The sequence below is a fragment of the Mercenaria mercenaria genome, chromosome 17, assembly GCF_021730395.1.
Source record: "Mercenaria mercenaria strain notata chromosome 17, MADL_Memer_1, whole genome shotgun sequence".
Taxonomy (NCBI): Eukaryota; Metazoa; Mollusca; class Bivalvia; order Venerida; family Veneridae; genus Mercenaria; species Mercenaria mercenaria.
The window spans coordinates 16,875,290-16,899,463 of record NC_069377.1 but is presented as its reverse complement, the minus strand read 5'-3'; the positions used below and the strand labels follow the sequence as shown (position 1 = coordinate 16,899,463).

Below are 24,174 nucleotides of genomic sequence, written 5' to 3'. Positions count from 1 at the left end.
CCGTCTCATGATGATAAACAACTGTGCCAACTTTCATCAAAATCCCTCCGTGCATGAAGAAGATATGCTCCGGACAAAGTCATTCTTGAATTTGACCTTTGACCTCTAAGTGTGACCTTGACCTTAGACCTAGGGACCTGGTTCTTGCGCATGACACTCCGTCTCATGATCGTGAACAACTGTGCCAAGTTTAATCAAAATCCCTCCATGCATGTAGAAGATATGCTCAGGACAAAGTCTGTGGACGCCCGCCCGCCCGCCATCCCGCCCCCCGGGCGGGCCCATAATACGTCCCGTTTTTCAAACGGGCGTAAAAAAAAAGGACACAGATTAACTTTGGGAAAACAATACGCGCGACAAAACATTAAAATGACAATTTTTTCCTAGCTCAGGGGCCATAACTCCTACAATACTGAATGAATCCGGACGCGAAACACCAGGTGCACAACTGCACATGCTGACCAACATTCCTGTAAACTTTGGTGACTCTAGGTCAAATACTTTTGGAGCTAGGCGTGACACAACACTAAAATGACCATTTTTTAACTAAGTCAGGGGCCATAACTCCTACACAACTGAATGAATCCGACGCGAAACCCCAGGTGCACAACTGCACATGCTGACCAACATTCCTGTAAACTTTGGTTACTCTAGGTCAAACGCTTTTGGAGCTACGCGCGACACAACATTAAAATGACCAAATTTTACAAAGTCATGGGCCATAACTCCTACACGACTGATAATCCGGACGCGAAACCCCAGGTGCACAACTGCACATGCTGACCAACATTCCCGTAAACCTTGGTGACTCTAGGTCAAATACTTTTTGATATACGTGCAACACAACATTATAATGACCAATTTTTTACTAAGTCAGGGGCCATAACTCCTACACAACTGAATGAATCCAGACACGAATCCCCAGGTGCACAACTACACATGCTGACCAACATTCCTGTAAAGTTTTGTGACTCTAGGTCAAATACTTTTGGAGCTAGAAACTACACAACACTAAAATGACCACTTTTTACAAAGTCAGGGGCCATAACTCCCACATGACTGAATAAATCCAGACGCGAAACCACAGGTGCACAACTACACATGCTGACCAACATTCCTGTAAAGTTTTGTGACACTATGTCAAATACTTTTGGAGCCAAGCGCGACACAACATTCTCAGAAGCTCAGAAGGATGGACAGACGGACATGGGCAAATTTACATGCTCGCCCCCCCCCCTCCCCCACCCCGTTAGAATGTACAATAATATACAATACGTTATAATAAAACACATGGATCAAAAATTATATATATAACAAGAGAACAACGATGGTCCTGAATCGCTCACCTGTCCCCACATGACCCAGTTTTGAACTGAGTATGACGTCGTTTTTTCTATTATTTGACATAGTGACCTACTTTTTGAGCTCATGTGACCCAGTTTTGAGCTTGACCTAGATATCATCAAGATAAAAATTCTGACCAATTTTCATGAAGATCCTTGAAGTAGAGAGGTCACAAGGTTTTTCTATTATATGACCTAATGACCTAGTTTTTGAAGGCACGTGACCCAGTTTTGAACTTGACCTAGATATCATCAAGGTGAACGTTCTCACCAATTTTCATGAAGATCTCATGAAAAATATGGCCTCTAGAGAGGTCACAAGGTTTTTCTATTTTTATACCTACTGACCTAGTTTTTAACCACAGTTGACCAGTTTCAAACTTTACCTAGATATCATCAAGATGAACATTCAGACCAACTTTCATACAGATCCCATGAAAAATGTGGCCTCTAGAGAGGTCACAAGGTTTTTCTAATATTTAACCTAATGACCTAGTTTTTGAGGCACGTGACCCAGTTTCGAACTTGAACTAGATATCATCAAGGTGAACATTCTGACCGATTTTCATGAAGATCCATTGAAAAGAACGGCCTCTAGAGAGGTCACAAAGTTTTTTCTATTTTTAGACCTACTGACCTAGTTTTTGACCGCATGTGACCCAGTTTCAAATTTGATTTAGATACTATCAAGGTGAACATTCTGACCAATATTCATGAAGATCCATTGAAAAATATGGCCTCTAGAGAGGTCACAAGGTTTCTCTATTTTTAGACCTACTGACCTAGTTATGGACCACACGTAACCCAGTTTCGAACTTGACCTAGATATCATCAAGATGAACATTCTGACCAACTGTCATAAAGATCCCATGAAAAATGTGACCTCTAGAGTGGTCACAAGCAAAAGTTTACACATGCACGCACGGACGCCGCGAGATCACAAAAGCTCACCTCGTCACTTCGTGACAGGTGAGCTAAAAACCTAGTTGTTTTCATATAGCATTTTTTTGGCCGATTATCAAACATGGTGTCATAAGTTATTTATAGTAACAACAAAAGGAAATTAATCCTTCAAAAAAAAAAGGAAAAACAAAAAATTCTATATAATATAAGTCCACAAGAAATTCTTTACCAGGTAGAGATAGGTCAAAATGCTCCTAAAAATTGGATGTAACATGCATGTTGTACCACAGAAAACTGATCTCGATTTTTCCCTACGGCCAGAAATAAAGAAGTTAAAATATAATCTATTTATAGTAAAAACAAAGGGATGTAATTCTAAAAACAAAGGTGCCTTAAGGTGGTGAACATTTGTGCTAAGGTACATCAAAATCCCTCCATGCATGAAAAAGAAATGCTCCAGACAAAGTCATTCTTGTATCTGACCTTTGGCCTCTATGTGTGACCTTCACCTTTGACCTAGGGACCAGGTTCTTGCGAATGACACTCTGTCTCATGGTGATGAACATTTGTGCCAAGTAATATTAAAATCCCTTTAAAGATTGTTGAGTTACAGACTGGACAGGAAAAAGCCCTTTTGGCCTTTGACTTCAAAGTGTGACCTTGACCTTGCAGCTAAGGGCTCTGGTGTTGCGCACAACACATTATTTGTCTCATCTAGGGGAATTTTTGTGCAAACTGATATTTAAATCTTGCTTTGCATGTCAAAGTTATAGACCGGTCAGGAAAAAGTCCCACTGACCTTTGATCTCAATGTGTGACTAGGGTTCTGGGTGTTGCGCATGACGTTGTCTCATCATGGGAAACATTTATGCCAAGTAATATTCAAATCCCTTCATGGATGACAGAGTTCTGGATCAGACAGGAAACAAGAGGACCATGATGGTCCTGAATCACTCACCTGTCTCCACATGACCAAGTTTTCATGAAGATCCATTGAAAATATGGCTTCTAGAGAGGTCACAAGGTTTTTCTATTATTTGACCTAATGACCTAGTTTTTGAAGGCACATGACCCAGTTCTGAACTTGACCTAGATATTATCAGGTTGAACATTCTCACCAATTTTCATGAAGATCTCATGAAGAGTATGGCCTCTAGAGAGGTCAAAAGGTTTTTCTATTTTTATACCTACTGACCTAGTTTTGACCACACATGACCCAGTTTCAAACTTTATCTAGATATCATCAAGGTGAACATTACTACTGACCTAGTTTTTGACCGCAGTTGACCCAGTTTCGAACTTGACCTAGATATCATCAAGATGAATATTGAAACCAACTTTCATACAGATCCTATGAAAAATATGGCCTCTAGAGAGGTCACAAGGCTTTTTTATTATTTGACCTACTGACCTAGTTTTTGATGGCACGTGACCCAGTTTCAATCTTGACCTAGATATCATCAAGGTGAACAATCTGACAAATTTTCATGAAGATCCATTGAAAAGTATGGCCTCTAGAGAGGTCACAAGGTTTTTCTATTTTTAGACCTACTGACCTAGTTTTTGAAGGCACGTGACCCAGTTTCGAACTTGACCCAGATATCATCAAGATGAACATTCTGACCAATTTTCATGAAGATCCATTGAAAAGTACGGCCTCTAGATAGGTCACAGGGTTTTTCTATTTTTAGACCTATTGACCTAGTTTTTGACCGCAGTTGACCCAGTTTCGATCTTGACCTAGAAGTCATTAAGATGAACATTCAAACCAACTTTCATACAGATCCCATGAAAAATATGGCCTCTAGAGAGGTCACAAGGTTTTTCTATTATTTGACCTACTGATGGCACGTAACCCAGTTTCAAAATTGACCTAGATATCATCAAGGTAAACATTCTGACCAATTTTCATGAAAATCCATTGAAAAGTATAACCTCTAGAGAGGTCACAAGGTTTTTCTATTTTTAGACCTACTGACCTAGTTTTCGAACGCACGTGACCCAGTTTCGAACTTGACCTAGATATCATCAAGATGAATACTCTGACCAACTTTCATAAAGATCCCATGAAAAATGTGACCTCTAGAGTGGTCACAAGCAAAAGTTTACAGACGGACGCACTGACGACGGACACCATGCGATCACAAAAGCTCACCTTGTCACTTTGTGTCAGCTGAGCTAAAAAGCCCTGTTGGCCTTTGACCTCCAATTGTGACCTTGACCTTTGAGCCAGGGGTCCATGATTTGCGCATGACATGCTGTCTCATCATGGGGAACATTTGTGCCAAGTGATAATAAAATCCCTTAATGAATGACGGAATTATGGACCGGACATGAAACAGACCCTGTTCATGCTATGTTAACATTTGACTGCCAAGTGTGACCTTGACCTTTGAGCTAGGGGTCTGAAAGTTGTGCATGACACACCATCTTATTATGAGGTACATTTGGGCCTAGTAATATTAAAAGCCCTTCATGGATGGCATAGTTATGGACCAGACAGGAAAAAAGTCCTGTTGACCTTTGACCTCCAATAATATTGTGACCCTGACCTTTAAGCTAGGGGTCCGGGTTTTGCGCATGACACATAGTCTCATTATTGGGAAAACTTTGTGCCAAGTAATATTAAAATCGCTTCATGGATGACAGAGTTATGGACCAGACACTAAATTGCGGACTGACGGAATGACGGAAAAGCGCATTCCTATAGTCCCCGAAACTGGTTTTCAACCAGTAGGGGACTAAGTAAGATGCTGCAAAGCATCCTGTTAAAATGGCATCCTATTACAATAGTCTTTTACTTTTAACAAAATCCACCACTAATAACAATTCAAACTCATTCAACACTAAACTTCCATAAACACTGATCATCTTTTGCACTGGAAACTAGTTTTTATCTTTACACAGACGAGTTGACCAAAGGACCAGTGTCTATCTAACAAAAATACTTGTTGATTAGCAGTGATTTTTTTTTGGAAAAAATAAAGGTGCTTATGCCCACTGAATTGGGAAAAATAAGCGTGATAATGCCGAAAATTGGGGAAAACAGAAATATGTTTAATTTTCCTTACTAAGTGATATAAATTATTACCGTACAGCGGGTTAATTCTGCGGGTTTTAATTTCTGCTAAATCTGCGGGTCGAGGCTGTCACGCAGAAATAAATTACGCATATTTAAACTATCAGCAGAGTTTTTTGACGCAGATATAATCTTTGATATTTCACTTAATTTAATTTTTCTCTCAGCAGTGTTATATTTTATGAAAATGTCTAAGACTTTCAAAATGAATTAACGGTACTAGACCTACACTATTCATTTTAACTCTGATTTTGATCAGGCACAGTAATAAACAGATATAAGATTTAAACATTAATCAGCTAAGCCAACTTCACTTGTCCTACATTCTGACCTAGATAATGCCACCAAGACATAACTGACGAGAACGATATGCATTTGAATCGTTAATTATGACTTAGTAAATGCGGTAGCTATTTCCCATGGACAGATTATGAAACCGCAAAAAAATAATTCCTGCTTTTCTCGAATGTCGCAGAAATCAAAAACGCAGAAATAAACTAGGCCCATTTTAGGACATTTAAAACAGCAGAATTTTTTGCCCGCAGAATTAACCAGCTATACGGTAATCTCTACATTTCGAAACTAAATGTTGTTTGAAGAGTTTACATTTTTTCAAAACCACTTTTGGATTTAAAAACTTGAAATTTAAGGGTGGTAAAATTAATTCAGACACCAATACAACTTACAAGAATTGTATCTTTCAATTTTCAGTTCATGCACGTACTTGAAATTTGAAAATGTCCGAAATTTTGACTATCCGAATTTTCAAAAACTAGGAGAGATATTGTCATTTTTCATTAACTTAAATGATTAACTGGTATAATGGAACATATTTAAACCGACTGAAGTCCATTATTTCTCTTGAGAATCGCCATGGCAATGTTTTGTTTGTCACGTATTTTCGCGACGGTAACCTTGATGCAATTTTGATCTCAAAAAGGATGTTTTTAGTGTCATTTATGCCTGTAAATATTGCCAATTTCATGTTGGATCTCAAGCCCAAATATAAACTGCTACATTTTGAAAATAAAATCTTTTAATCTGAGGGGAAAAACACCTCTGTTTTCGGGGAAGAATTGACGATTTTTTGTGAAAAAATAGCCTGTTTTGGAGAGGGGAAACTGCCAAAATTCGCCATTAAAAATACGCAAAAAAAATCACTGATTAGGATTCAAATAATTATACTCTACAGTCCAACACAGAATTTGCAAGTTTATACAATCTGTAAGAAGTAATCTGAGTAAAAATATTGTAAGTATGGTGTGTTTCTTACTTACTTGCTACACAGACACCATTTTCAGCAGTGTTGCCAGAGGAACATTGACATTTGTTTGTTGTAGCATCACATTCACTCTTAGCATCAAGACTTGAGCATGAAGTTGCGTCGCTGCTGTCACAGGTGAATTCATCGATGACTGAAATAAAAATCATCACCTGCTTGCAAAGCAGAATTATACTAGTTGTCTATATATGTGTGTAGTTTGGTCAGGGTTCCCACAAAGCAGAGAAAATAAATTCCCTGACATTTACCTGACCAAATTCCAATTTTCCCTGACCAAAACAACATAATAATGAAAAGAATTCGCGTTACAAGTGCGCCTTAATAAAGCGCTTCGATGATACTGCATGATTTATCAAGAGAAGTTACTCGATAGTACTGGTGTCGATGTAAACAAAACACAAGATACCATGGTTAACTGTTTTCTATATAAAAATTTACAAAATATAGTGAATTATGATTCAATTGATTGACAATTTTTTTATGTTCGGAAGGGAATTTTACACATTGAGAATGGAAAAAAAATACTATTTTGAGGGTGGGGAATGAGGTCGAATTTCGCCGAATATTTTGGTGAAAAAAAAACGCTGATACTATTAGCTACAAGGCAGTCTGAAAAACAGCTAAATCCCCCGCCACTGCTATGGATAGTGAAAGCGTAAAACCTTTGATTTTAGCTGTGACCTTGACCTTGAACTGACACGGCTGACTCATGAATTCTGCACAACGTCTTGATGAGGTGATCATTTGACCAAAGTTTCATGAAAATCCTTCAAGGGGTTTAGGAGATACAGAGCTGAAACCTTTGACCTTCAGTTGTGACCTTGACCTTGAGTTGACATGGCTGACTCATGAGTTCTTGATGAGGTGATCATTTGACCAAAGTTTGATGAAAATCCTTCAAGGGGTTAAGGAGATACAGAGTGGACACCAAATGGAAGGCTCAAACCTTCGACCCTTAGTTGTGACCTTGACCTTGAGCTGGCATGGTTGACTCATAATTTCTGCACATCGTCTTGATAAGGTAATCATTTGACCCAGGTTTTATAAAATTCCTTCAAGGGGTTTAGGAGATATAGAGTGGACACGAAATGGAAGGCTCAAACCTTTGACCTTCAGTTGTGACCTTGACCTTAAGCTGACAAGGCTGACTCATAAGTTCTGCACATCGCCTTGATGAGGTGATCGTTTGACCCAAGTTTGATGAAAATCCTTCAAGGGGTTTAGGAGATATAGATCGGACACAAAATGGAAGGTTCAAACCTTTGACCCTACATTGTGACCTTGACCTTGAGCTGGCATGACTGACTCATGGGTTCTGCACATCGTCTTGATGAGGTGATCATTTGACCCAAGTTTTATAAAATTCCTTCAAGGGGTTTAAGAGATATAGAGCGGACACAAAATGGAAGGCTCAAACCTTTGACCTTGAGTTGTGACCTTGACCTTGAGCCAGCATGGCTGACTCATTGGTTCTGCACATCGTCTTGATGAGGTGATCATTTGACCCAAGTTTTATCAAATTCCTTCAAGGGGTTTAGGAGATAAAGAGCGGACACAAAATGGCAGGCTCAAACCTTTGACCTTGAGTTGTGACCTTGACCTTGAACCGACAAGGCTGACTCATGGGTTCTGCACATCGTCTTGATGAGGTGATCATTTGACCCAAGTTTCATGAAAATCCTTCAAGGGGTTTAGGAGATATGGACCGGACACGAATTTGTTACGGACGGAAGGACGGAGGGAAGGACGGACGGACGGAAGGATGGACGCAGACCATTCCTATAATCCCTCCGCCACGGCGGGGGATTAAAAAGACTACCTATAATCAAGTTTTGGATTTGACTACTGTGTCAATAGGAAATTTCCCTGACTTGAGTTTAATTATATTCAGATTCCAAAAGTAAATTTTATGCACAACTTAAACATACAGATTTTTTAAAATTATTCATCTGTCCTTTGACTAAACAGAAGCAATTTGCTGTTTTCCTGAATACAAGTCTATATTATGTGTTTTCAAACACAGTACTGGTAGTTCTAGGCAGTCAATGATAAATGAACTGCAATGCCTGTTTTAACCTCAAATTTTCTGCAACCGTTGTGTCAAAATCAACCAAAATTTCTTTTGTATCATGTTCCAAATTCTAACCAATGATGTTACAAACTCTAAACGAAGACACAGGCAAGCATTACCAACTGAGGCTAAGTATATTATTCATATCCAGGGTTCCAGATAATATTTTGGCCTTCAAGTATTTACTCATCATAATTTTTGTGAATGAGTAAAATGGTAAAATCTGAAATTGACTAAGAGTAATTTTACTCCTGAAAATTTTTTAATGTGAAAAAAAAAGAAACCAGTTTTATAACATATTTATTGTGTGTAAATTCCATAAATTTGTTTGCAGTTTAGTTTCAATTCAGCATTCAGTTTTTGCTTCTTTTTCTCCCTTGGCTTGCTTTGGCTCACACTCGCTATCAGATCCAATAGAATATTCAATATACCTTTAACTATGTTTTCGGGATCATTTTTTGTTGTTTTAAAGAATGGCTAGAGCCCCTGTTCACTTTTTACATTCTTAGAAAGGGGCATTTTTGTTGTTTACTCCGCACCGGAAGCTTTAAAACACACTACCATTCCATCAATATTAATTCCCAACACGCTTTGAATGTATAATATAGTTTTACTTAGGTTTATAGAGTACCATTGTACCTTCAATGTGGGAGAATTAATGCAGACGTGAAGCATCCAGACAATTCAGATTTTGTTTACGCTAGTAAAAAGTCATTGTGTGAGTTTCTATAATTTCATATACATTTTTATATGCTTAAAATTTATCAGACATGCGTATGTGCATTATTTCAAAGCGTAATTTATGCTAATACGCATATTATCTGGAGCCCTGTATAACATTAAAGCATTATGTCTAAATATGATTGAAAAGAATTATGCTGAAAAATAATGTATTGTCCAAAGTGTGTAATAGTTTATTTTAATCACATCATGTTTCCATTATATGTTTTTCCCCTGATTTCTTTCTTTGGGTATATCACAATACCAATTATTATATATTAACCTGAAGAACTCCATGGTTTTTCTTATTTTCAAATATCTGAATTTATCATCAAGAATGATTTTTTGAATGGTTGTAAGTTTCATACTTTTAGCACTTTTTGGTTTACTTGCTAATGCCTTGTTACGAATCTTTGAAGATATCTTAGTTAAGAATTAGATGCATGTCCATGAGACCCAGATGCCCTCCACTCCTGTCACTGTACATGGTTTCACAGGTGAAATATTTTTAAGACATAATTATGCAGCACAAACTTTTAAGCACCTTATATATATTTTTCACTAAGTGAGAAGCCAGGTGCACAACTTCACATGCTATACAACAACCCTCTAATGTTTTATGACTCTAGGTCAAGTACATTTTGAGATAAATGGGACAAAAACTTTTATTTCTAACTAAGTCAAGGCCCATAACTCTGGTCTTGCAAAGTGAAGGAAAATAAACTCATGTGCACAAATTCACATTCTGGATACTATAAATACATGGTTTTATGACTCTGGGTAGAATATTTTTAAGTGAATGCAACACAAACTTTTAAGCACTTTACAAACTTTACAAGCCATAGACCAATCCCCTAAAGAAGTTTTGATGACTCTAAGTCAAATACTTTTTGAGATACATGCGACAAAAGTCTTATACCTTTTATGCTCATTTTTGTTCTCTGGTCTAACTAACAAAATTCCAGCCAATGCGAAAAGACAACCAAGTCTGCTAATTCATTACAGAAACAGGTGCATAATTTCACATGCAGAATAATATTACTAAGAAGTTTCATGACCCAAGGACATAATATTTTATGAGATATGTGGGACACACAACAATTATATTTTACCCTTTTATGCATATTTTTGACTAAGACAAGATCTCTACCAAAACATGCCCAACTTCAAATGCTGAATAATATTCCTGTAATGTTTCACAGTCCTAGGTTCAATACATTGTCAGGGATCACTTTTCGCCACGATTTCGCGATATTCTCATGTTTTTTAAGGGGAAAATTGGATAAATTTTGCTCAAATGCAATTAAAAACTTTTGCCGAAATTGTGACTTTTCATTGCAATGCGGACTTGCCGTTACTTGTTGATCGTATGACGTTTATTCAGCACTTGAATTTTGCTTTTATCTCCATAGAGCGTCCGATGATAATGATTACCAGGCAAAAATCACCCTTTTTCGCGAAGTATCAAAAAGGCATCAAAGAAGAAATGAAGTGTTTGGAAGGACAAACTTTGCTTCCATTCGCACGGATGAGTAGCAGTGAGAATAACAACAAGGTGGAGAAACCCCTGGCGAGTCCCTTCATCAAAAAAAAAGCTGAATGCCCGAAATTCCAAATGAAATGTTTGTAATTGAGGGCGAGGGTAGGGTCATTATGAGTTTGACTTCAAAGCTGTTCTGGCCTAATGGAAGTGTATCAGATCCAGACAGATTAATCTAGAAGATGCTTTTGTAGAAAAGTGCATGTCTCCCCCAATGCATAGTCATATAGGCAAGAAGTCAATAGGGGACAGGAGCAAAAGTCAAAGAGACACCGATGGTTGGCTGCAATAGGGATCATCTACTTGGCATCTCCAATCACCAGGGGTCCTGAAATATTTTCAGAGTCTACTTGTCCATGGACAAGTTGGGCCCACAAATCCACTTGTCCGTACCAAAGAAGAACTTGTCCGTACTTTTTAGTTTAAAAAGGGAAGGATCAGCATTATCATTACTGAATAAACAAATAATACAAACATACACTTCTGTTGACTTTTATTTTAACTTATATAAAGTTTTTATGTTATGACTAGAACCATCCTTTTGAAAATATGTTATAACTAGCAAGCTTAGTGACTAGATCATTCACTTGAAAATATGTTATGACTAGCAAGTTTAGTGAGTAGAGAATAATTAAGAACACTTGAACACATGCCATTGACAAAAATAAGCTCAGTATGCCTAATTAGAACGTCTACCCTCACTGAATACTGCACTGGTCTTTCAGGGGTCCAGAAATAAGCTGTCCGAGTTGTTAAGTGTCAAAACAATCGGCTCGAAAAATTAAGCCACAAATTTTGGCTACTAAACTTTTTTACATAGCGTAACCTAGATAATGGATTTTCTGAAAATCAAAAATGAAAGTAGATAACGGGAATCCCCAGACTGGCACTCATTTTCAACTTCACGGTTTAATTTTCCAATAATGATCATTAAATGTAGTAAACCAGTCCACGTGTCTATAAATGGCTGTTTTGATAATTTAAGGGTCATAAATGATCACAAACAGATTAGATATTGCTTTAGGCATGCGGAAATCACAGATGACGCCGATTAGTTTCGTTTTTATAAAATGTTTACCACGGAAATTTTACTTGTCCCCGGACAAGCCAGCTTCTAAAAACTGCTTGTCCGGACCGAGGAATCCACGAATCGGACAACTCGGACAGCTTATTTCAGGACCCCTGATCACCCCACTAAGTTTCAACATTCTGGGCCTAGCAGTTCTCAAGTTATGAACTGAAAACTGTTTTCCATGTTCAGCCCCCCGTGACCTTGACCTTTGATCAAGTGATCCCAAATTCAGTAGGAGTCATCTACTTTGCATGTCCAATATTCCTATTAAGTTTCAACATTCTGAGTCAAGTGGTTCTCAAGTTATTGATTGGAAAGTGTTTTCTATGTTCAGCCCCCTGTGACCTTGACCTTTGACGGAGTGACCCCAAAAACATTAAGAATCATCTACTCTGTAAGTCTTATCAACTTATGAAATTTGAAGGTTCTAGGTCAAATGGTTTTTAAGTTATTGACTGGAAATAGATTTCCATGTTCTGTCTGCTGCGACCTTGACCTTTAAACAGAGTGACCCCCTCGACTACAACTTCCATCACTGAATTTTGAGTTATGTTAAACAGGGTTCATACAGAATTCTGTTACTCAATTTAATGATATTTCCATGATCTTCAGTGATTTTCCATGATACGATAATGTATCGCTTTTACATGACATTAAGGCAAATTATTGCATATAACTAAATATTAACTAGCAGATGCTTTTGTAAAAAAGTGCATGTCTCCCCCACTGCATAGTCGTATATGCAAGAAGTCAATAGGGGAGAAGAGCAGAAGTCAAAGAGACACTGACGGTTGACTGCAATAGGATCACCTATTTGGCATGTCCAATCATCCCACTAAGTTTCAACATTCTGGGCCTAGTGGTTCTCAAGTTATGAATTGGATATGGTTTTCCATGTTCGGGCTGCTGTGACCTTTAACTTTGATTAAGTGACCCTAAAATCATTTGGGGTCATTTACTCTGCATGTCCAATTATCCTATTAAGTTTCAACATTCTGGGTCAAGTGGTTCTCAAGTTATTGATTGGAAAGAGTTTTCTATGTTCAGTCCCCTGTGACCTTGACCTTTGAGGAAATGACCCCCCAAAACAATAGGGGTCACCTACTCTGTTATTTCTATCTCCCTATGAAGTCTGAAGGGTCTAAGTCAAATGGTTCTGAAGTTATAAACTGGAAATGGATGTCCATTTTCTGTCCACTGTGACCTCGATCTTTAACGGAGTGACTTCAAAATCAATAGGGATCATCTCCTCTGCATGATCAATCATCCTATGAAGTTTCAACATTCTGGGTCAAGTGGTTCTCAAGTTACTGAATGGAATTTGTTTTCCATGTTCAGGCCCATGTGACCTTGACCTGTGATCAAGTAACCCCAGAATCAATAAGGGTAATCTACCCTGCATGTCCAGTCATCCTATGAAGTTTCAACATTCTGGGTCAAGTAGTTCTCAAGTTACTGTCCGGAAATGGTTTTCCATGTTTAGCCCCCTGTGACCTTGACCTTTAATAGAGTGACCCTAAAATCAATAGGGGTCATCTGCTCTGCATGACCAATCATGCTATGAAGTTTCAACATTCTGGGTCAAGTGGTTCTCAAGTTACTGACCGTAAATGTCCTTGTTCGAGCCCCTGAGACCTTGACCTTTAATGCAGTGACCCCAAAATTAATAGGGGTCATCTACTATGCATGTCCAATCATCCTATGAAGTTTCAACATTCTTGGTAAAGAGGTTCTCAAGTTATTGATCGGAAATGGTTTTTCATGTTCAGGCCCCTGTGACCTTGACCTTTAATAGAGTGACCCCAAAATAAATAGGGGTCATCTACTCTGCATGACCAATCATCCTTTTAAGTTTCAACACTCTGAGTCAGGTGGTTCTCAAGTTACTGACCGGAAATGGTTTTCCTTGTTCGGGCCCCCGTGACCTTGACTTTAACGCAGTGACCCCAAAATCAATAGGGGTAATCTACTCTGCATGACCAATCATCCTATGAAGTTTCAACATTCTGGGTCAAGTGGTTCTCAAGTTATTGATCGGAAATGGTTTTCCATGTTCAGGCCCCTGTGACCATGACCTTTGACGGAGTGACCCCAAAAACAATAGGGGTCGACTACTCCATAAGTCCTGCCATCCTATGAAGTCTGAAAGTTCTAGGTCAAATGGTTCTCCAGTTATTGATCGGAAATGAAGTGTGACGTACGGACGGACAGGGCAAAAACAATATGTCTGCCCCAGAGGGGGGGGGAGACATAAATAGATTCACCACTAGTACTGGTCTCAATTTTGGTAACAGGCTTAAAAATAAGCTCAAATTGGCCGTCTTTTTATGTTCGTCAAAGTTTCTTTTATGGGTCGTGCCTTTCATGTGCGACTTTATTGCTGCCTCGCCCATATTTGATAAATTTATGATAGAGTCACAAACAGTGCACAATGCTTTGTTGAGATCGGCCTTGAATGGTTTCAACCATGCTTTATAGTGTTCCTTCCGACACCATTCGTAATTAAATTTGCAGTTTCCTTCAGATTTACTCATATTTCACGCTTGTCGTGGGCGCTGCCATTTACCTGAAATGTTGTCGTAGCAACAGCCGGTGTCGAGGTAAAATACGCTGCGTGAGTCACACGTTCATACTCAAAACTATTCGTACTTAGCGAAAACGCAAGTTCAGACGTCTGTAATCAAAAACGACCTTCGATACTCAATCTTTAAAAAACTTTCTCGTTATATACACTGCTTGAGAGAATTTTTCAAGACAATTTCTAGATTTTCCATGATCTGTTTGGGATTTCCATGATATTTCCATGATAAAATCTATCTTTTCGAAATTCCATGATATTTCCATGATAGAGCAGGGTTTTCCTTACCGTGTAAAAAACGCGGGATTACGCGATTTTTGGCAGTCATGTCCCAAAAAATCTGCAGGAGTGCGACCTCAATGTTGCGCAAAAAGTCCTTCCCGATAATTTTTTTCTTGTGGCTCTTGAAACTCGAAACTTAATTTTCGGCAACATCTTTGTTTATCTTCTTTTTTTATCAGAGCATCCATCTTGGAAAGCAAGCCAAATTTAGTTTGAAACGCGCTATTTCATTGGACAGAAATATATAGCGAACCAATCAGATTTCCCATCCTATTTTCATCGACCAAACGGGGATTCCTGGGAAAAATCAAGGTTAAATTATCTTATTTGGTTAATTTCGCTAAAAGCCGATCTGGTTCGTCCGAATTCGGACGGTATACGTTCAACCGCGTAAAAAGCCGATCCATCAGAGTTCATGATGAGTATTATCGGCTATCTCCGCCAATGCTAAAATAAGACTATGGAATTCCAAAAAGGTGGTATTTAAAGTTGTACAGAGAAAGAAAATGATACTAAACCCTATGTAACATGTATAAGTCTACTGTATCATGAAAGTAACAGTTTAAAAAGTTAGTTTCAAAAATGATAAATAAAGAACATGAATTGACTTTCACTGTTTTTATTCCATATTTTGTTGTTATACAATACAGGACAAAACTACAGTTAAAGTTATCAAATAACAATCAATATTTAAAATGTCCCCCAAAATCATGTGTATGTCCCCTAAAATGCAAACCTACGGGACATCATGTCCCCAAAATAAAAAATCCTAGGGAAAACCCTGATAGAGTGATTTTCCATGATATTTCCAGGTCTGTGCGAGCCCTGGTTAAAGTGTCTCTGAAAGAAACTGTTTTGTTTATTTACAAAATTTATATAAGCTGTTCTTACAAACAGATGTTGTTTTTTTTACAGTGTAATAAAGGATGTCCGCCGATGTTCAATCTCATTATAAACAGAAAAAATCCCATTCTTCTTGTCAAAATCTCATTGATTCAAGGCAAATGGGAATTAAAATCATAAAGGTTTCTGCCAAAAGTGATCCCTGCTTTTTGAAATACGTGCGACTTTTTATGCATATTTTTTACTAAGCTAAGGGCCATAACTCTGGTCTGATTGTGAGATCTAAATTAAAACACCAAGAGCATTTAACTTCCCATGCTGAATAATAAGGTTTGTTGACTCTGAGCAGAGCTCCAGATAAGCTGCGTATTTGCGTATTTACGCAATTGAATTCATACAGTGTGCGTACTGAAACGCAATTAAAATTCCTAATACCAAATACACAAAAAATCACTTGCGTATCGCATTTTCCTTATTACCAGAAAGGGTATGAAACTTTAACGTTAGACAACTGACTGGTTATACGTTACCGTAGAACAGGTTTCTATTTATCGGAAAAATCACAGGACCATTCAGTCGGCTGATCGGTGTTATTTTGGACGCTTTGTAAACATTTTTACGCCGATAAAATGTAAAAGAGGTCACAGAAAAAAACATTGTTGCAGCACAAACAAACAAATTAGTGGGATATTTTGCTGTTCAACAATGACAGTTATTTGTTTGTGACGATGTAGTGTCACCGATACTGGACGACATCTTATGGGAGAACGCTTATTGCGGTCGGTAAATAGCTATACATAGCTACTGTTTTCCTGTTTATATATATATGCACCGACTTTAAATAAAATTTGTATTGTATTGTATTGTTCTGTATTGGTGAACACATTGTTCCGGATATTGTTGATGAATTGATCTCAGACACTTAAAAGTGAAAAAAAAACAGTATAGAACAGAAGTATGTCAGAAAACAAATGATTGGAGAAAAAAATATCTTTGGTACTATGAATTAAAATACATGTGTTTACATTGCTTACAGGCATGTAAAAACAGTTTTAAAAAGAGGGTACTGTTTTGATAATCACATTTCATTACAATTTTAAATACAATTTTGTATTAAACATTGAAGGGTGCCATTGAAGTACTTTCATGTAGTTAGTCAATCCTGGTTAATGATATATACCATGTATACTGTAAGCGTACACAATTTAATTTAAGCACAAGAAAAAAATAGTCAACTATTTGTGCGAGATTGGTGAAATACCCAATTGGTTTTAGCAAATACCCAATTACTTCTGAAAAGGTGGGGTAATGACATTATTTTTACCCAATTCAGATTTCCAATACCCAATTCAAACAATAAGTGATGGGAAAATACCCAATTGCACCAAAAGCTTAACAGGAGCTCTGTCTGAGTCAAATACTTTGAGATATGCACAACACAAATTCGGACAGACAGACAATTCCAAGACAATGCGGAAAAAAATAAAGCTTTTCTGTCTAGTAACATAAACAACAATTACTTACTTGTTACACAACCTGCATTCTGTTCTATATAAGAAGATTTACATGCACATTTCCCAGCAGTTGTATCGCAGATACTGTTTGCATCAGTAGTAGTGCAATCGCCGTCAGTGGTGCAGGCAATGGTTGTGATAACTACAAAAATGATAATAATATGTCAACATTTCTTTTAAACTGTCTTAGGGAATCTCCCAGAAAATGTAACATTGTAAGTTAGTGGACCCATAATGACAATTTCAAAAATTTAAGAGATTAAATCGTTAGCTATTGGAGTAAAGTTTTCTTAAATTAACTTGTCTGTTGATATGATAACTAAACACATTTTTGGCTCTGGGTTCCATTTTTATTGCCTAATGTTTGCTCTGTTCTACTTCCTTCCTTCGGTTCAACCAAAAATTCACCCTCATGAAAAGCTTTAGCTGGACTTAAATAAAATCATAATAGACGATTTCACTGTGTCTATGAAGGAGTTCAATAAAAGATATTGTCAAAAATCTGATGTTTTTTTCCATTTCCTGTAAAATTTTACAAAATGTATTTACCATAGCTTTGCACTAAATCCTCGATATACTTTTTGAGCTATGAGCATCACAAACAAAAAATCCACTATTTTGGCTATGTCAAGGGACTTAACTCTGTAATTAGCGCTAAAATCTCAAGAAGAATGCCAAGTAAGTAAGGTCTGACTGTCACTTCATGATAAAGATGTATGAAAGGTTTCATGAATTAATATCAAATACTTTTTGAGCTAGGCATGTCATTAGGTGAAAATGTGCATATTTGACTATTTCAGGGGCCATAACTTTGGAAATAGGGGGTGGTGCCAGACAAAAAAAAATTAGGAGGTGCTCAAGTTTCATCAATTTATATCAAATTTTTGAGCTAGGCATGTCACAAGGTGCAAATGTGCGTTTTTGACTATTTCAGGAGCCACAACTCTGGAAATAGGGGGCTGACCTGCATTCTTTTTATCATTTTTCGAAGGTCAAAAATTGTCATGTGAGGAAAGAACATAGAATAAATTTCATTGATGCGCAAAAAAAGACAAATTTGCAATGAAAACACCATTTTGCACAAATTACAAAGTTTTGAGTGTTCATTAAAATACAATGCAATAAATGAAGCTTTTTGGAATTTTTTATACGCCCAAAAGGAAGCATTATGTTATACCCCCGGTGTCCGTCTGTCTGTCCGTTCGTTAGCAATTTCATGTCTGCTCTGTAACTCTTGAACCTCTTGAAGGATTTCAAAGAAACTTGACACAAATGTTCATCACACCAAGACGACATGCAGAGTGCATGTTTTGGATGTCTCCCTTCAAGGTCAAGGTCACATTTAGGGTCAAAGGTCATATCAGTTTGTTTCATGTCCGCTCTGCAACTCTTGAACTGCTTGAAGGATTTAAAGAAACTTGGCACAAATGTTCACCACACCGTGACGACGAGCAGAGCGCATGTTTCTGACGACTCGCTTCAAGGTCAAGGTCACACTTAATGGTCAATTTGTTTGTTTGTTTGTTTTGGGTTTAACGCATTTTTCAACAGTATTTCAGTCATGTAACGGGCAGTTAACCTAACCAGTGTTCCTGGATTCTGTACCAGTACAAACCTATTCTCCGCAAGTAACTGCCAACTTCCCCACATGAATTATCAGAGGTTGAGGACAAAATTAATGATTTCAGACACAATGTCTTTTATCAAATTGTCACGAAGAATATATGCCCCACCCGGGGATCGAACTCGCGACCCCGCAATCTGTAGACCAACGCTCTCCTGCACTTAAGGGTCAAAGGTCATATATGACTTTTTGTGTATATTGCTCTGCATTGCAGTGCTCTTGTTTTTATTTGGCAGATCCCTTTTTTTGTTCACTTACAATAAATTTTTTTTGAATTACTTACCTTTTATGTTACTATAAATAGCTTATTTTGAAACTTTTTTATTATTGGCAATAGGAAAAAAACAGAGACCACTTTTCTGTGGTACAACATGGACGTTACCTTCAATGTTTAGGTATATTTTGACATACCTGTACCTGGTAAGGCTTTTTTTGTGGACTTAAATGTTTCTTGGAATTTCTTCCCTTTATTGTTCCTGTCCTTTGGGCTTCAACAGTCAAATTCTTTAAATTTTGCTCCCATCCTCTGATGTAACCCTTCAGGCGTATATTGCCCCCTTGGTGGAGCTCTTGTTTAAATCATATGCATGCAGCAGAATGGTGTGGTATTTAGGATAGTTTTTGCAAATACGTCTTTTTGAAGCTGATTTTTTTTCAAATTGTATACTTCTATTTGCAGATAATTATGCTGTTTTTGAATTTTCATTTTTTGTGTCTCCTGAAAACTTGGCATTTTGCAGGTACGTCCTTTTCGACTGAGGTCAACGATATATATTAACACAAATTCACAACAACTATACTTTTCCAAACTGAAACATGACAAACAAAATTAATGCAATTCAAGAAACTTCAGAGATTTTAAAATTGTTCATGGTCTATTCTCAATTGAGATAAAGTTCATGAAGAGAACAGATTTTTTTTTGTATAAATAGTTAGTTATTAAACCTGTAAGAAATTTTACAACTGTATATAGACCTGTATTTTAACAAAATAATTACTGTTGTAGTTTTAATAACAGGCTTAAAACTACCACAATGCAAATAAGATACAGCTTTAAACTAGAATTTGTGCCCCCCCCCCCCCCCCAACCCACCCATACTGTGCAATCCTCTATACAGCCAACTGTCAAAGGGCCACAACTGCATTAAAAATATTCACAGAAAATACTAGAAAATGCTTTATTAAAAAGCGCATGTCTCCCCCAATGCAAAGTCCTATAGGCAAGAAGTCAATAGGGGTCAGGAGCGAAAGTCAAAGAGAAACTGATGGTTGGCTGCAATAGGGATCATCTACTTGGCATGTCCAGTCATCCCGCTCAATTTCAACACTCTTGGCCTAGTGGGTCTCAAGTCACTGTTCAGTCTCCTGTGACCTTGACCTTTGATCAAGTGACCTTAAAATAAAAAGAGGTCATCTACTCTGCATGTCCAATCATCCTATTAAGTTTCAACATTGTAGGTCAAGTCGTTCTCAAGTTATTTCCAAAAAATGATTTTACATGAACAGGCCACTGTGACCTTGACCTTTAATAGACTGACCCCAAAATCAATAGGGGTCATCTACTCTGCATGTTCAATCATCCTATGAAGTTTCAACATTCTGGGTCAAGTGGTTCTCAAGTTATTGATCGGAAATGGTTATCAATGTTCAGGCCCCTGTGACCTTGACCTTTAACGGAGTGACCCCAAAAACAATAGGGATCATTTACTCTGCATGAACAATCATCCTATGAAGTTTCAACATTCTGTGTCTAGAGGTTCTCAAGTTATTGATTGGAAATGGTTTTCCATGTTCAGGCCCCTGTGGCCTTGACCTTTAACAGAGTGACCCTAAAATCGTTAGGGGTCATCTACTCTGCATGACTAATCATCCTATGAAGTTTCATCATTCTGGGTCAAGTGGTTCTCAAGTTACTGACTGGAAATGGTTTTCAATTTTCAGGCCCCTGTGACCTTGACCTATCACAGAGTGACCCCAAAATCGTTAGGGGTCATCTACTCTGCATGACCAATCATCCTATTAAGTTTCAACATTCTGGGTCAAGTGGTTCTCAAGTTACTGACCAGAAATGGTTTTCAATGTTCAGGCCCCTGTGACCTTGAACTTTAATGGAGTGACCCCAAAATAAATAGGGGTCATCTACTTTGCATGTACAATCATCCTATGAAGTTTCAACATTCTGGGTCAAGTGGTTCTCTAGTTATTGATCGGAAATGGTTTTCAATGTTCAGGCCCGTGACCTTGACCTTTGACGGAGTGACCCCAAAATCAATAGGGGTCATCTACTCTTCATGACCAATCATCCTATGAAGTTTCAACATTCTGGGTCAAGTGGTTCTCTAGTTATTGATCAGAAATGGTTTTCAATGTTCTGGCCCCTATGACCTTGACCTTTGACGAAGTGACCCCAAAATCAATACGGGTCATCTACTCTTCATGACAAATCATCCTATGAAGTTTCAACATTCTGGGTCAAGTGGTTCTCTAGTTATTGATCGGAAATGGTTTTCAATGTTCAGGCCCCTGTGACCTTGACCTTTGATGGAGTGACCACAAAATCAATAGGGTTCATCTACTCTTCATGATCAATCATCCTATGAAGTTTCAACATTCTGGGTCAAGTGGTTCTCTAGTTATTGATCGGAAATGGTTTTCAATGTTCAGGCCCCTGTGACCTTGACGTTTGAAGGAGTGACCCCAAAAACAATAGGGGTCGTCTACTCCAGCAGCCCTACAATCCTATGGAGTTTGAAGGTTCTAGGTCAAATGGTTCTCCAGTTATTGCTCGGAAATGAAGTGTGACGTACGGACGGACGGACAGACAGACGGACGGACGGACGGACAGGGCAAAAACAATATGTCTCCTTGGGGAGACATAATTACTTCTCTTATGGTCATCTGCACATCTGTGAAAGACTAAAGCAAATGAGGCTAATAATGTGGGAGGAGTTGGACCAGCATTCCCACTGACTTTTTGAAAAGTGGGTACATGTACCCACATTATATAACTTCAGAAAATGTGGGTACATGATAAAAAAGTTGGGTACAAACCATACAAATTGAAAATAATGTTCCAACTGAAACTGAAATACAAGAAACGCGGCAATGCCACGAAACCAGGTTTTCAACACTTTTCATAAGAATAAACAAGAGTGCCAGAATGTCACAATATACGCCCGTCACAGCAAATTTCTTTACTCTAGCACCAGTATTTGCAGATGTAATTTTAATTTTGTGGTTGTTCAGTAATCATTGTAATTCTTTTGTTTTTCTAAGTCCACAAAAAAACTCCTTACTAGGTAGAGATACCTTAAAATACACCTAAAATTAGAAAGTAACAACTATGTTGTACCACAGAAAAGTGGTCTTGGTTTTTCCCTACGGTCAATTATAAAAAAGTTACAATATAAGTTATTTATAGTAACAACTAAGGGCAGTAAATCTTAAAAAAAAAAAAAGTACAAAAAAAAATTGTAAGCCCACACAGAAATCCTTACCAGGTAGAGATTGGTCAAAATACACCTCAAAATTGGATGTAACATGCATGCTGTACTACAGAAAAGTGGTCTCGATTTTTCCCTATGTCTAGTAATGAAAAAGTTACAATATAAGCTATTTATAGTAACAACAAAGGGAAGTAATTCTAAAGAAGGGAACTGCGCAAGACACTTCGTCCCATGATGGTGTATAATTGTGCCAAGTTACATCAAAATCCCTCTATGCATGAAGAAGATATGCTCCGGACAAAGTTTTCATTCTTGTATCCTTTGACCTCTAAGTGTGACTTGACCTTAGACCTAGGGACCTGGTTCTTGTGCATGACAATCCGTCTCATGATGGTGAACAATTGTGCCAACTTTCATCAAAATCCCTCCATGCATGTAGAAGATATGCTAACCCTAACCCTAACCTAACCCTAACCCTATTTTTAGTAACAATGACCATGACCTTGATCCCAGAAACCCCAAAATCAATCCCAAGCTACAACTTTATATAAGTTTTCTATACACCAAGTTTCATCAAGATAGCTCATTCCTAAGTTAAGTTATTGACCGGAAACCCATTTTCTATTTTAAGTAACAGTGACCTTGACCTTGACCCCAGAAACCCTAAAATCAATCCCAGCCTTTGTCTTGATATAAGCTACATACATACCAAGTTTTATTCAAATATCTTTACCGAAACAAAAGTTATTGACCGGAAACCTTTTTTCTATTTTAAGTAACAGTGACCTTGACCTTGACCCCAGAAACCCCAAAATCAATCCCAGCCTTTGTCTTGATATAAACTACATACATACCAAGTTTTATTCAAATATCTTTACCGAAACAAAAGTTATTGACCGGAAACACCAGTTTGACGGCACCGCCACAGCCCGCCCGCCTGACATCTACCCCAATCTAATAACTCAGGTTTTAGAAGTATATGGGAAGTGACACTTTTATTTAGCCTGTGTTAATGACAGTGGTTTGTTTTACACATGCACAAAAGGGATACAGCTAGAAGTCACTTTTCCTTATAGAAAAGTGGAGACTTCTAGTTGAAAAATAGTGTTTCCTTCAAATTTATAATTTCTAACTCAATATACACCCCCCCCCCCCCACCCCAACCACACCCAGCAAGCTTTTGAAGCAATTTGAAAAGATGGCTATAATTTTTTTCTTTATGGATAAAAACTATTGATATGACCGTTCATTTTCTTAGATACATCATTTCCATGCAATGAGTTTTTCTTTATTCCATAATTCTCAGGAAAAAAACTGTTTTCAAAAATTCAGGCAGATGCTGGTAAGTATCATGAGCCGAGTTTTTATAACATTTATTTTTGCTGCTGTACCTTGCTGCAGCATATAGCAACAACAAAAAAAATGTAATAAAAACTCGGCGGGTAATTCTTATTTAGCACGAACAGTATCGGACTCGAATAAAAATGAATAATTTGTAGAAAATTGCCAGATGAAAGTCAGTCTGCTACCGGTCATTTTGTAAATATTAATAAAACAAGTAGCTTACGAGTCTTTCTTTTACAATGGAGACCAAATAATTGAGTAGTAGATGCCTGCTGACCGCTTGATTATTCAACAACTTGTTGAACAAACGTCCAAAAACGTTGTTTTTGCACTCTCACATGTTGAAAATTATCGGAAAGTGTCAAAAATGTAACTGCGTCGTTGATTGGCTGAATCTCTGAATAATATATGTCCTGCATACTTGAACACAAAGTTTTCATTTTTACATGAAGTAAAGACAGTAAACCTAAGGTCACTTGACCCAAAACTGAACTTGCACTTGCCAAAACCAAACACAGAATTTTATAGGAAAA

At 37.7% G+C, this 24,174-nt stretch overlaps 1 protein-coding gene across 8 annotated transcripts in view; it reads right to left on the bottom strand.

The window, feature by feature from the left end:
• Nucleotides 1-24,174, bottom strand: part of LOC123536495 (fibropellin-1-like) — a 270,748-nt gene that overhangs the window by 139,569 nt on the left and 107,005 nt on the right. For all 8 annotated transcript variants that reach the window (XM_045319702.2, XM_053529202.1, XM_045319707.2 and 5 more), the window contains 2 exons: nucleotides 17,238-17,369; nucleotides 6,603-6,740 (listed from right to left, as the gene is read on the bottom strand). In XM_045319702.2, the coding sequence (XP_045175637.2) occupies nucleotides 6,603-6,740; nucleotides 17,238-17,369 (270 nt within the window). The remainder of the gene's footprint in view (nucleotides 1-6,602; nucleotides 6,741-17,237; nucleotides 17,370-24,174) is intronic.